This window comes from Coenobita brevimanus, chromosome 6, assembly GCF_032717465.1.
Source record: "Coenobita brevimanus isolate Jiangsu-jjx chromosome 6, ASM3271746v2, whole genome shotgun sequence".
Lineage (NCBI taxonomy): Eukaryota > Metazoa > Arthropoda > Malacostraca > Decapoda > Coenobitidae > Coenobita > Coenobita brevimanus.
The window spans coordinates 58,249,853-58,265,142 of record NC_136959.1 but is presented as its reverse complement, the minus strand read 5'-3'; the positions used below and the strand labels follow the sequence as shown (position 1 = coordinate 58,265,142).

The window sequence follows — 15,290 nt, the reverse complement described above, 5'->3', positions numbered from 1 at the left end:
CAACAGCCCATTGCATTGTTAATTTTACACAAAATGCATGAGTAAATGACATACAAGGGGGAACCCCAAAATTCCCAGGTTTGTTAACAAAAAAAACTTCATTACAAAACTTGCAGCAAATCCATTTTACTTCCCATCAAAGAACTCCCCTTGAGACACTATACACTTGTCCCAGCGCTTTTCCCATTCCTCGAAACACTTCCTATAGTCATCTTTTGTCACCTTGTCCAGAGACACCTCCAGTTTTTTCAGGATTTCTTCTAAGCTGTCAAATCTTCTGCTTTTCAGTTCTAATTTCATCTTGGGAAACAAGAAAAAAATAACAGAGAATGAGATCTGACGAGTATGAGAGGTATGGAGCAACAATTACATTTTTGGCCAAAAATTCCTGAACTGGGAGCAGTGACAAGAGGTAAGAAAGTGAGCATGGAAGTAAAAAACTCGCTGCATGACAGTATTGTGATCCCCACTCTAATGTATGAAAGTGAAGTTTGGACCGTGTTGGAAGGACAAAGGTCAAGAGTAAGAGCAGTGGAAATGAGGTATTTGAGAGGAGCATGTGGAGTTACACAGTGAGACAGACTGACAAATGAATAAGAGATGAAGCATTGTGATGTGGATGTGGATATGATAGAAAGCATTAGGAGCAATACACAAAGGTGGTTTGGCTGTGTGAAGATGCAGTGAGAGACTGACTAGGAAAGAGTATGTGAGTGAGGTGGAGGGGGAGAAGAGGGAGAGGGAGACTGACTAGGAGAGTGTATGTGAATGAGGTAGAGGGGGAGGAGAGGGAGAGGGAGACCGAGGATGGAATGGAGGGATGGAGTGGACAGGTATATGAGAGAGTAGGTGTAAGTTAAGTGGGAGGAGGGCAGCAAAGTGGCAGAGGAAAGGGCAACATGGAGGAGATTTGTTTGTGGCCACCCCTTACGGAATTGGGGCATCTGGCTAAAGAGAGATTAGATAGATGGATAGACGGATAATGTCTCAACATATCTTATGTGAATAATCACTCCTGTTTCAATTACAAGCCCATGGTCACCTTTCTGACTTTAGTTTCCCTTTCCACATGACACCAATCTCCCTCCCAGCTGACACTCTCTCCTCACAACTATGCAACAGCATACTTTCATGCACAAATCAGGTTATGAAACATGAAAAACACATGAATACTGTACAGGCCTCACCTGAACTCTGGGATGAAGTGCTTTCCCCCCCCCCCCAAAGGCTGATGAACATGGTTACTGCTACATAAAGCCTTGAGGGAGGAGAGGGTGTTGTTTATAACCCCTGGAGCCTCAGTTTGGTGGGCAATTTTTGTAAATGTCCAGAACATATAATCAAATTTTTGGGTCTTCTCAGCCATAATTCACATTCTAAGTGCATAATCTTTAAAAAGTTACATATTATATGCAACTGGACTGTACTTCTTTAATGGACAAAAAGATGTCAAACCCATTCAATTTACAGTGAAAACCATGAAATAAAAAGTATATATATATTATTTATATATATATATATATATATATATATATATATATATATATATATGATAGACTGTGACATACAACACACTCCCCATCACTTGGTTTCAGACAAAGTGTCTGTTACTGTGATTAAGTTAATAAAACACACACACATGGATGCACTAACATGCATGCTAATGCGCATGAACGTGTGTGTGCGCACGCATACGCATGCACACACACACACACACACACACACACACACACACACACACACACACACACACACACACACACACACACACACATACACACACACACACACACAAACTTTAATGACTATTGTGCTAACACCACATTATAATATTTATTCATCAGCTGTGACTGGAAAATCACAACATACAGCACTGATATTTACTTCAACATTCACTCTTTATTCAGGGTTTATAAATAACTTTCCATACATTACAATATACCCACAGCAGTTACATCTTCACATATCTTTGCTGCAGGTTTTTTCCTCACTGTGAAAATATACTAGTGAGTCAATGATAATTATCATTTCGCCTTCTCTGATAAATATTATATCACTTTGATTTTAAATCAATGATACACAAATCAAAAGTTCAGTATAGTACAGTACTATACGTAAAATGCTTAGTCCACAAATGAAGCATTCAAGCAAACCATACTTAATAGAGATTGATTTTTTTGGATATTGGCTTGCGACACATGTGGCAGGTCTTGAGGGTCTGAGCACAAATAACACAAGCTCCATGGCCACACAGGAAGGCAACGTTTCTCCGCCGCTCCATACAGATGCTGCAGCAGTGAGCCTCTTCAATCTCAGCAATTTTAGTTTCAAGGTATCTTAATCTCTCAGCAGAAGGTTGTCTGGACTTGCTTGATATTGTTCTTCCATCTGAAATCATGAAAAAAATACTGACTGTTACCAATTACAAATTAAAAGATTGGTAAACAAATATTGTCAAATAGAGAATATAAACAGTGTGTGATAACATGTTCAATAATCTACAGTACACTATACGGAGGGACTATTCTTATCTAATATCCCAGCATATGGGCTGGACAGTCCACACCATACATATGGCTCTTCACAAACATTTTCTATGAGAATGATCATACCTTTGGTAACTTTAGACACAATAACAGCTCGGCACTGGAAACATTTTTTAACCCTACTGGAACAATCCTCACATGTAACGCAATGACCACATGGCTGGAACACAACATTGGCTGCACACTCAGTGCAAACTGAGCAGTCACCAGAGCTCTCCTCAACCTGTAGAATATACAAAGCAAAATAAACTATGATTTGCAAGGGGAAAAAAGAAAGCTATTTTCAGAATGTAAAATGATGAAATATTCCAAGCATACAAGTATACAGTATATATAATAATTACCGGTAGTAATATTTCTAAATATAAAACTTTTGGGTAAATAGTGTCAAAATAACATTAATCATATCTGATACCATGGCAAATTCAATGAAGCAAGTGGTGGATGATCTAGAAGCATCTCAGTACCACCACACACTACCCTCTGCCTTAACACTTCCAGTATACAGTGCATGTAGTGATGTCCTTATTATTTTATCCTTGCCACTTTCAAACTTTATATTCAGCTCTGGAGATTTTATGAGCTGAAGAGTCAGCTACAAACATTACAAAAAAACCTGCACTATTGGAATGCATTTCAAAGTTGTATAAAATCTGACAGCAACAAGAAAGAACTGTAACAGACATCACTCAGATTCAAAGGATACATTAATGAGCTAAATATTTCATCCTTTAATTTATACCCCTCAATGCATTCTTATTATCTTCCTGCATAAGCCACAAGAGGTTGTGAACAAATTCTGCTACTTCAGTGATGTCATCAGTACATGAGTAGTGTTAAGCAGAGCACCATGGTCAGGCTGCAACCTTGAAGGAAAAAGTTAAGAGAACTGCTACCTATCCTCACATCTCAAGTGTTCTCATTGTCCATAAAGGGAAAGTATCTGGTACCTGTTTAAGGAGTGTTATACAGCATTCCAGTGAAACATGAGATGTAAAAGAGGAGGATATAGCAAGACTGGAACAAAATAAAGGAGCTGATGAGTATGTGCAATAAGACTGGATGGCATGATATCCTTGGAACTGACAAGACAGGAATGGAAAGCGTCAGAAAAAAAGTGAAAAAGAGACTGAGATGATTTGAACATGTCAAAAGCACTGGAATCCAGGGCTAGGCTACTCAGTCCCGACATTAACACTAGGACATGATACTAGTCATGAAGAAATGCTATGGAATGATGAACAGCTGTAAAACTGTCTTTTTTCCTGCCACTATACTACAAGAAATGAACTCTGAAAAGAGGAAAATCTGGGCCATTTTAAGGTTAAAACAGCACAGCAATGTGTCATACCTTCTCAGCATTGCAGTCATTGAGAGGCTGTGGAGTGGGTGACATTCTGCTTGGCTCCCCGACTACCTTGGCTGGACTGACTGGCTGTGACTGTGATTGAGGACGAACTAAAACTGAGGTGCTTGGTGGAGAGTCTGGGGTGGGTCCATTAAGTCCTCTTTGACGGATACTTTCAGCAGCCAAGTCCAAGGCTTTGAGATCCATGTCCACTCGTGCAAGGCTCCCTCCACTGTCATACAAAAATAAACAAATAAAATAAAATAAAGTACAGTAAATAAGAAATACTGTACAAACAATAAAAAAATAAAATAAACATCACATACAGTATATCATCTGATCCTGTGTTGCTCCACAAGAAGCAAAGAAGCCCAGGGCTAGGTAAGATGATCCTAACATTTAAGATGAGAGTGATCAGCCTCATTCCACCCGAGTGGCATTACGTGAGTAATAAACTCCAACCATCCCTTGGATATAAACCTATGTAGGCTCAATCCGGCTGGAGCACCTTAATTACCCATTGAACCACCAGGCACCATGGCTTGGTTATATGGCTACCACCCAGTGTAGTAAATGGTTTCCTGGTGAACTAAAAACAGTTTGGCTTGTCACTCAGTGTAGAGTCACCCATAGACAGAAAAAAGAGAAAAGAAAGAAAGACAGAAGCGGAAGGCAGGAAAGAAGGAAGGAAAAGAGGAAAGGACAGTTACCCAAGAGCAGCACTTCACTGAGTGAGTGGATAGTGAGTGCCCCCACCTAAAAAAATAAAAAGGTCAATAATCTATTATTCCTTTGGAGAAAGAGGCAAATAATGAAGATTCAGTAACAATCATAAAAATTAATAAACTGTACTCCACCGAAAGTCACCATCAATGTATTTATCAGAGTTAATGTATCTCGGGATTAAGTGTCTGCAAGCTACTGTACTCATTTATCTCCATATCAGGCAACCTTTGGAAAGTGACAATCACTATATTATTCATATGTAAAGGTGCTAGACATGGATGCCTTCATGTGATGGAACTGATATAAATGAGCAGCTCCACTACTGGGTTATAAAAACAATCTTTAACTCCCTCCCTATCCTCCAAAACAAGGAAGGAGGACTGCAGGGAAAGGAAGACTCAGCCTGCAGTTCACTGGGCTCACATTCAGATGGGCCTGGGACCACAACAAACAAAACAACAATGTCTTTATACTGCCATCTCCAAGGAGAAACACAACACAAGATGACCATGATACAAACCTTGCTTGAGTGGTGTAGCTCTGAAGAAGGTCAATAGTGTTGGTGTCATTGATAAGGTCTAGTGGTGTCTTGTTGCGGGCATTGGCAGCAGTGACACTGCAGCCCTTTTGGGTCAGGTAGCATGCCAGGGCCAGGGACAGGTTATCAAATCCACGCTGCTTAATGTCACTAAAGATCTGCATAAAACATTCAAGAAAAAAGGAAATTAGGATTTCCAAAGTCTATACTGAGAGCTCATTAACAAAACTACCGAGGAGAATGGAAATATGAAATTAACATGAACAAGATGGCTTACTAGTATGCTTTTCATTCCTCACATTTGTGGTTAAATGGTACAAGACTCATTCACAAAAGTGGCTAAATGTAAATATTATATAAGCAATATTGATATAGATATGGGTTTATGGTTTGGAGCTTTAAGTCAGGTTGACATTTCCTGCACTTTCTCATGTACTATATTTACAAACTCACCTAAGCTCAAGCTTAGTATAATATTATTTGTATTTATGTAGTACACTGCTGATTCATCTTCACGAATACAGTTACAAAACTTTTTACAATCAAACTGGAGTAAATGTTAAAACTAACCAAAAATGATCTGTGAAAATAGCTAACAATTATGGAGATTTGTTTATGATAAACTTGGTTACAATCCACTAAATATTAGGAAGATTCATTTATTATGAAAATCAGTCAGGATCTTCTATAAATATGAGTATCACTGTCTAACCTGCATGATGGTGGGAGCATATGGAGGGTGTGTGTTGGAGATGGGTGCAGATGAAGTCTTGATAAGGGCAAGGTGCAGGGCTGTATCACCATCTTCATCACAGGCATGGATGTTTGCTCCAGCCTCAACCAACAACTCCACTACTCCACAATGACCCTGGGGATGAAAATCATGCTATGAGAAGTAATGCTGAAATGAACACTTTCTAGGTATTACAGTACTGTAATGATATATCAACTGTACAGTACAAAGTAAATATATAAAGATAGTGACTCCAACCACATGGGGTCCATGAGGGTTTACATCTCGGGTTGGCTTTCATAACGATGATCAGGGATTAACAACTGGTTCCCTACGCTGATCACAGGGTAGTTAGATAAGTAAGTAAGTACAAGATGAAATACTGTACCTGAGATACAGCCAAGAGTAATGGTGTCTGGCCTTTGTTGTTGATAATGTCCAGTGAGGCCTGGCCCATGGTTATAAGGGTTTCTGCCACTTGTCTATGGCCATTAAGAGCAGCCAGATGTAATGCTGCAAATCCATCTTCCTTTTTAACATCTACAAACTGTCTGGATCGCAGTAACAGCTTCTCTGCAGCACTAAGGTGAAAATACAGAGTTATTACACATTTAAAAAATACTGTACTATAGTCATATTAAAGCTACAACATGATACAAATTCTCACATTAGTACTGTCATAACAACATTAAACAAGTACAGTAATTCATCCATCTCTGATCAAATCAAGGTCCCCATAATGACTGCAAGATACAAGTTGCAATAACCATACACCTCACAAAAGCTTTCCTATACAGTACTACATTTACACAGTAATATCATGTCTCTCATTAATAACACCACAGCAACATTTAAAAAGTACAGTATATAAGTCATCTATAACTGAGAACATCCAAGGTCCCTAAAATATCCATAGGTTACTCACAAGTTGTTGCCCTTGAGAGCAGCGTGGTGAAGGACATTGAAGCCACGTTTGTTGCGAAGGTTCAGGTCCAGGTGTGGAGAGTTGCCCAGCAACTCTAGGATCTCAATGCTCTCCTTCCCTATGGCATCATGCAAGGCTGTATCACCGTAGGAATCCTGAACGTAAGTGATATTAAGATATAATTCATGGTAAGAAACTACTCATTTTTTCTGTACCATACATTCATATGAATAAATATATATACTGTACATAAATTTTAAAAAGCATGTTCTATGCTACTGCCTACTATACATAAATATAAAACTATGCCGACCACCACTAAAATACAGTGCAGTACAGGATTATTCACTTGCAGGACCTGAATCCATGATCATAAATTCATTAAAGTCATCATCATCATCCAATCCTATGTTGCCCCACAGAGGAGCGTAGGAACCCGGGGCTAGGCATGTTGGTCCTGACATTTAAGATGAGAGTGATCAGCCTCACTCATCCCTGAGTGGCATTACATGAGCAATCAACCCCAACCATCCCTTGGATATAAACCTTCACTGACTCAATCCAATTGAAGCGCAATAATTACCCACTGTGAATGAATAATTCTGTACTGAGTTTACTAATATTCTTCATTCATTGCCAGACGCCATGTATCCCAAACGGGGTGGCCAACGGCTTAGAGTTAATTGTTTTACAGGGAGGGGCACTAATCCTCCACCAACCCCACTTGACACGTAGGGAGCACGTTATGCCAACAGCATCTGGTGTTCCCAGGCGGTCACCCATCCAAGTACTAACCAGATCCAACGTTGCTTAACTTCGCTGACTGAATGGGAAGCAGTTTTACTAATATAATTATGAGATATTTTTGAGACGGTACTGTACTATGTATTAAAAAAAGAAAAAAAAAAAAATTTTTGCTCCTATACTTCCAAGATGAACATACTCTTTCACTCAGTTGTGTTGCAATGACTTGTGTCTTAGGACTCAAAATCACCTCGAATACCAAGGTACTGTACTGTATTGACACAATCTTAATTTCACTAAAACTAAGCAACTACCATCTAATAAGAAGGAAGCCAAAGTCAACCACACCTGTACATTAGTGTCACAGTTGTACTTGATGAGAACCTTGACACAGGCAGCGTGTTGTTTGTTCACCGCCACGTGTAGTGCTGAACACCGACCTTTGTTCACTACATTGATGGATGCATTTTTACGCAACAGCAGTTCCATTATTTCTGGCTGATTTCTGGAATATATGAGAAGTACAACATACGGTGCATTTCAAGAGGAAGAACAACACAAACTACATACACATGCAAAAGATAAAAAAGTAAGAATGTGAAGTATTAACCAGGGTTGTTAAAAAAAAAAAAATGCATATACAGAATAATCAAAATACAGTACTGTTATGTTTTTGCTTACCACATATAACTCAGTAATTCAATATATCTCAGTATCCTTGACATTCCCCTGACTCAAGACCTTTCACACAAAGACCACATTACCATACTTCTCTTTTTTCCCCAGAGATTAGGTGTGATAAACCTAGTCACTTTCTTCAGTCCTGTGCACATGCTGACTTTGTAAAAGGGCTTCACTTGCCCCTGTGTGGAATACAGATCTCATATGTGGGAGGAGGGGGGGAGGTTTGACTATATACTGGTCTTATTAGTAGGATTATGTCAATGGCATTATGTGTTATCAGCTTACTTCCTCTTAATGACTTCCTACTACTTTTCTCTTTTTGTTGCACTGATGCATCTGTATATTCACTGTATGCATGCATGAAAGACCATGGTGTATTTTTTATATTCAGACATGTGTCACTTTCATGCAACTTAGCAAAATGGAACTAAATTATGAAAACACGGCTGAGCCAGTTGTGAAATTTCAGCTTCAGTTACCAGTTACAGTTCTGCATCAGAAAGTAAATCTGACTCAAAGAGATCGTAGCACACACACACACACACACACACACACACAAACTACACAGGACATGTAGAACTTGATAATTATCTTCCTAGTGATTAATTATGAGTATAAAAACCTACCCAAAAGCAGCATAATGGAGGGCTAAGTCACCATCATCATCAGCTATGTCCAGTGATGCCTTATGGTGTAGCAGCAACCTGACAATTTCCATGTGGCCTTGGTGGCATGCTACCTGTAGGCATGTCTTCCCAGAGCTTCGGCCATCAACCTATATGTACATACACACAAAACCAATCAGTAAAGTGACCAGCAAATTCTGGGTACATGCTTAGTCTTCACTGATAAACCAAGTTACAACTGATCATCCTTAACAATTTTGTAAAGAAAAACATAAAAACTGAATCCTGCTTCAGGGTCTTGCCACTCACCAAGCCATCTGTTCAACTTCAACTTCATTTATTCTGAATGTGTACAATCTTGGAAATGTTAGATAACATGCAAATTCAGATCTTCAGGGAAGGGGTCACAACATCCTCAATTAATGGATTTCTTAGAATTGGAATATCATCTGATTATTGAAGTGTGTCTTTTACAAGGATGGAAAAAAGGGCAATAGTTATAAGAACTGAATAATGGCAAATGCACCTTGTCTGGATGTGCTGCAAGAAGAGCTGTGAGGGCTTGAGTGTGGCCTTGTGCAGCTTCCCGCACCATCTGATCCACTACAGATGTGTCCTGGTCTGATTCCAACACCGGCTGCATCACAGACAAAAGTGCACCACCTACAAAGTCAAAACAATACAAGGCAAAGCATGCATGAGAATATTATGCAAAAGTCAGGATCTGATACATAACAAAGAATGCACGCACACATGCAGGTGCACGCCCTCATGCACGTGCGCGCACACACACACACACACACACACACAGGCAATATCTATCTATCTATCTATTTCCAGATGTCATACTCCCATAAGGGGTGGCCATTTGACTTTTGAGTTATTTATTTTACAGGAAGGGGCACTAACTCTCCACCAACCCACTTGTTGAAACGTAACAACACACACAGGCAATAGCAAATGAAATTATAAACAGAACATGGAAATTAGCAAAAAAGGAAGAGCTGAAGAATGTCTGGATAAGGAGAGATGCAAATGAGGAAGAAAGAGCTAAGATAAAGGAGCTATTAAAGGAAATGAAGGCAAAAAACAAACAGAGAACAGAGGAAGAGAAGACAGTGTTTTATTGGAGAGTAATAGATCAGAAATTGAGGAAGTGGTATTGACAGAGGGAGGGAAAGAAGAGGAAATAAAGAACAGTGAAAAAAGTTGGAAAGTGGCATATACTAATGTTGATGGTTTAATATTGGCAAGGTTAGAAATCAACGATTACTTGTGGATTCACGAACCAGATATCATGTGCTTTATAGAGACCAAGCTAAAAGAGGATATTGACATCCATATGGGAGATGGCAAATACAAACTGTGGAGAAGAGACAAAAAAGAAAAAATGGGAGGAGGAGTGATGATAGCAGTGAAGAACAACATCAGTGTGGAAAATGTGGAACTGGGAAAGGGTAAGGCTGAAGCGATAAATATGAAACTAGAAACCGGAGAGAATGGCAAGAGAGACATCGCAGTGGTATACATTCCCCCTATGACGTGGGCATGGAAGGACGACGAATATCAGAAGATGTTGTCAGATATGGTTATCTATCTCAAGAAAGTGACTGAGAAAAGCATTAACATAATTATGATGGAGGATTTCAACTGTAAAGAGGTGAACTGGGAGGAATGGGACTCAGGAAGCAATGAAGATTCATGGGGCAGTATATTGTTAAATATTGCAATGAGTAATGTACTGACCCAATGGGTCAAAGAGGAGACAAGATTCAGAGGAGACAAGATTCAGAGGAGACGACACACCAGCAAAATTAGATTTACTACTAACTAAAGAACCTGATGTAGCTGAAAATTTAAAATATCAGTGTCCTATAGGAAAAAGTGATCATGTGGTCATGAGTTCCAGATGATAAAAGGGAACATGGTGCCAAGAGATGGGTTTTATAGACAGGGAAGATACAACTATGGGAAAGCAAACTTTATAGGATTGAGGAAATTTTTCGAAAATCCGGATTGGAGAAAATTCAGAGAAACAAAAGAAACGCAGAGGAAGTGCAATATCTTTCTAGATATCTATAATTCGGGAGTGAAGAAACATGTTCCAAGAGTAAGTGGGAAAGAAAACAGGAAAAAGGATTGGTTTAACTGAAGGTGCATGATAGCAAAAAAAGAGAGGGACATGGCATGGAACAAATGAAGAAAGAAAGAGAGAAAGAGAGGTAATAATAAATCAAAGGAAGAATATAAAAGAACTAGAAATGAATATACAAGAATACGCAGAAAGGTATAATTGACAAATGTAGGGAAGAACCCATATTGTTTTACAGATTTGTTAATGGCAAACTGAAACAAAAGGAAGCAATCACCCAACTGAAGTAGAAATAGAGGTCTATAAAGATGCAGCAATGCAAGCTGAAATAATGAACAAATGTTTCCAATCAGTTTTCACTGAAGAAAGGGACTTTGTGGAGGGGGAGGGTGTGACTAGAAATGTAGTGATAAAAGACATTAATGTGGAAGTGCAGGAAGTGTATAAATTACTGGAAACTCAACATGTAAAGAAAGCCCAAGGACCGGATGGAATATTTACCTGGGTACTGAAAGAGTGCAGAGAATAACTGGCAGATAAGATTCACGATTTAATTGTGTGTTCTCTGAAAAAAGGGCAAGTGCCTCAGGAATGGAAGAGGGCCAATGTGGTACCAGTTTATAAGGGAGGAAACAAGGAAGAACCCCTGAATTATAAACCAGTGTCCCTGACCAGCGTAGCTGCAAAATTATGCGAGAGAATCCTGAAAGACAGAAGGATAAAATATCTGGAGGAGACGAACATATTGGTTGAGAGCCAGTTTGGATTCAGAAGTGGAAGGTCATGTGTTTCCAACTTGTTGAGCTTTTATTCAAGAGTGATTGAAGTGTTACAGGGGAGAGACAGATGGGTGGATTATGTGTATCTAGATCTGGTGAAAGCCTTTGACAAGGTACCCCACAAGCAACTAATGTGGAAATTGGAACACATAGAAGGACTGTCGGGAAACGTCCTGGAGTGGATGTGTGACTTCTTGAGAGAGAGACAAATGAGGACAGTAATAAAGGACAAGATGTCCGGATGGAGGGAAGTAACAAGTGGAGTCCCACAGGGCTCGGTGTTAGCGCCAGTAATGTTCCTGATTTATGTAAATGATATGACAGATGGAGTGAACAGTTACGCGTCTGTTTGCTGATGATGCAAAGATCTTGAGGAGAGTAGAAGTCGAGGAAGACTGTAAAATGCTGCAGGAAGACCTGAACAGGATCCAAGGTTGGAGCCAGATGTGGGAAATGAAATTTGATGTAAAAAAATGTAAGATATTGGAAATGGGCAAGAGTATCAAGAGGACATCACTGAATTATATGATGGGTAATGAACCAATCAAACAGGTGAGAGAAGAGAAAGATTTGGGAGTGCTGGTCCAGGATAGTTTGTCACCGGAAAAACACATTAACAAGATAGTTAGAGAGACGTACAATCTCTTGACTAACATACGAGTAGCATTCCATTACATGGATGAGGAAATGATGAAAAAATTGATAGTGGCCATGATCCGCCCCAGGCTGGAATATGCGGCAGTAGCGTCGTTCCCACACAAAAAGAAAGACATAAATAAGATTGAAAGAATACAAAGAACAGCAACCAAGATGGTCCCCAGCCTGGCAGATCTGTCCTATGGAGAGAGGCTGGAAAAGCTGGACCTGCCTACACTAAAAGAAAGGAGAGAAAGGGGAGACATGATTGCAGTGTTCAGGTCCATGATGGGAATAGACAGAATTGATAAAAATTATCTGTTTGTATGGGATGGGAAAGTAACAAGAGGACATGGAATGAAACTGAAAAAACCAAGTTGTCTGAAGGATATCAAGAAATACAGCTTTCCGTATAGATGTACAGACCTGTGGAACAGCCTGGACAAAGAGATCATCCAGTCTAAAAACTTAAACGAGTTCAAAGCAAAATTTGACTTAACGAGAAAAAGAGACGGAACCCCACGAGCATAGCTCATTTCCTTTATATCACAACTAGGTAAATACACATACACACACACCTGATTCTACCCATTATTCATCAGGCAACCTTTTACAGTAATTCCTTGTCATATATACAATACAACAATATTTCAACTAAAATAACCATATAATTCAATACAATCCACTCATGTGGTCTATCATTTACCATTTCCTGCAGCTGACTGGTTGATACATGCTCCCATCTCATTTGCCTGTTGTTGCTGCTGTTGTTGCGGTTGTTGGTGGTCATTGCGGTCAGAGGTTCTTGTGTTGCTGTCTGGATCATTAGTAGGTGCAGGGGTGATGGTAGTGATGCCAGCGGGACGACTGGTAGGAGTCACACAGAGAGGGTTGAAAGTCCACGTCTTGCCCTCGACATTAACTCTTAAATCTCCATCAGGGTACACTCTAGCTACCACACCAGACTTCCCAAGAGCCTGTTTAGAAAGAGGTGACTGGAGGAGGAGGCAAGAGGTAAATACTGTAGAGTATAAAGTAAGGAAGGATGGAATGCAAGTAAAAAGCCCAAATGTTCAGAACAAAAGCAGTGGTTAGTGACACAAGGGCACTGTGGTTATACTTGGAAGATGATTCTATGCTGTGTTAAATGCTATGGCTATAAACGGAAGACAGCTTTGTGCTGTGCTAAAAGAAAAAGTATAAACACAAATTTAGTATCATATAAAAACTGAAGCTAAGCAATATATAAGAGGTCTCATGGTATTCGGTTGACTACAAATGTTGCAGAACTGACTTTAGATGTGCTGTTTGTTTTGGCAATTAAGTGGCATCATTTTCTAAGACATGCTGGAATATGGGGCTATATCCCTTAAGAATGTTGATAAGCTCTGTTGCATTAAGTGTTGATGGCAACTTCCAAGCTAGCACCATGGCAAGAATCAAATGTGGGAGAAAAAAAGTTTATGGAACCACTGCCACTTCCAATTACTAGAGGGTCCTCTCTATTGTTTAAAGGGTCAACTGTACAAAGTCTGTGTAAGATGTGCAATGCTGTACCTATTGTAACAAAACACAAGAATTCATGAGAGAAAAGAAACAAATTTATTATTATAATGAAAAAAGAATGGATCTGCCATAAATGTCCAGACTGAGTAACCTAACCCATGACACCTACATCCATGATGGGTTCATGTAACATCTTCATAACATCCTTACTGAAAACACATACACTCTTCATGTATTCAATCCATTCGCCATGCCCCTTCTGGTATTCCTTGACCTTAGCTGCATCAGATATGACTGTGACCACATCCCCAGGGGTATAAGGTGTAACTCTGGCAAGTGCACGAGGGTGAATGGTCCAGCGGGTGGCATAGCCCTCATACTGCACCCGCACATCACCCTTGTCAGTAATACGATGGACCACTCCAACTTTATCGAGGAACTGCAAAAAAACAAACAAACATATTTAGAGGATTACAGGATGTACCGATAGCTTACTTCATGTATGAACCAGTATCATAATGCATTAGAAAATGAACAGTGTTATAAGTCACACAATAATTACTTTCTATCATTACTTCAACTAATCCCATAATCCAGCTTCATAAAAACCAGATATCCATAAAACTGCTTAGTTCTCTTCCTAGAGTTTAACTATCAGGATAGTGCCTTCACCACACACTAAGAAAGTACATCCCAGGTACAATGGTAACCATTCATATCTTAATTACACCAAACACAGTATAAAACTTTTACAGATCACAGATAACATATCAATACAGCAAATCAGTGTATATCATCATCATCAACATTATCATTCATCATCTCCAACATCACTATCACCATCACCATCATCATCATCACCAACATCACCATCATCATCATCATCATCATCATCACTATTATCATCATCCCAACCTCTTTTCCCATTCAAAGGCAGATAAGGAAGGGTCCAGAAAGCAAGAAAAGAGAAATATATGATAGACGGAGAAGCTGAGCAATAATATACTGTGCTATATATGCAAAGTACTGTATCTGTGAAGTCACACCTCAGCCATCTTGTGGTTCCATCCTCCATGTCCCTCCTGCATGGCTCTGAGCTCCTCAATGGGAACCACCACCCTCACCCGCTCACCCACTGAGAACGGCTGTGGACGTGGTGAGGTGCCACCACCCATCTCATTCCCACCACCACACTCCACTGAAACACAAGCATTTGTTAACATACACCTCAGCTATAGCCATTTTAACTTGTTCTAAATCTGACATCTTTCCATCTTGAATACTGATGCAACAGATCGATATTAGAATACGATGCTAGTCATGAAAAAAATGCAATGAAAATGACATAATCATTTTCTGTCACTGAGCTACTCAGAATACTCTGCAAGAGGACAAAAACCTGGGCCA

The 15,290-nt window shown here is 39.6% G+C and overlaps 1 protein-coding gene across 1 annotated transcript in view; it reads right to left on the bottom strand.

Moving 5' to 3' along the window:
- Nucleotides 1-1,224: 1,224 nt before the first annotated feature.
- mib2 (E3 ubiquitin-protein ligase mind bomb 2) overlaps nt 1,225-15,290 on the bottom strand; it is a 59,915-nt gene continuing 45,849 nt past the window's right edge. Inside the window, exons 8-20 of the mRNA XM_080272452.1 lie at nt 14,930-15,081; nt 14,107-14,322; nt 13,084-13,354; nt 9,397-9,533; nt 8,871-9,019; nt 7,909-8,065; nt 6,817-6,971; nt 6,280-6,472; nt 5,871-6,026; nt 5,141-5,316; nt 3,898-4,126; nt 2,613-2,769; nt 1,225-2,388 (exon numbers count right to left, since the gene is read on the bottom strand). Of these exons, the coding sequence (XP_080128578.1) occupies nt 2,159-2,388; nt 2,613-2,769; nt 3,898-4,126; nt 5,141-5,316; nt 5,871-6,026; nt 6,280-6,472; nt 6,817-6,971; nt 7,909-8,065; nt 8,871-9,019; nt 9,397-9,533; nt 13,084-13,354; nt 14,107-14,322; nt 14,930-15,081 (2,378 nt within the window). The 3' untranslated portion in view covers nt 1,225-2,158. The remainder of the gene's footprint in view (nt 2,389-2,612; nt 2,770-3,897; nt 4,127-5,140; nt 5,317-5,870; nt 6,027-6,279; nt 6,473-6,816; nt 6,972-7,908; nt 8,066-8,870; nt 9,020-9,396; nt 9,534-13,083; nt 13,355-14,106; nt 14,323-14,929; nt 15,082-15,290) is intronic.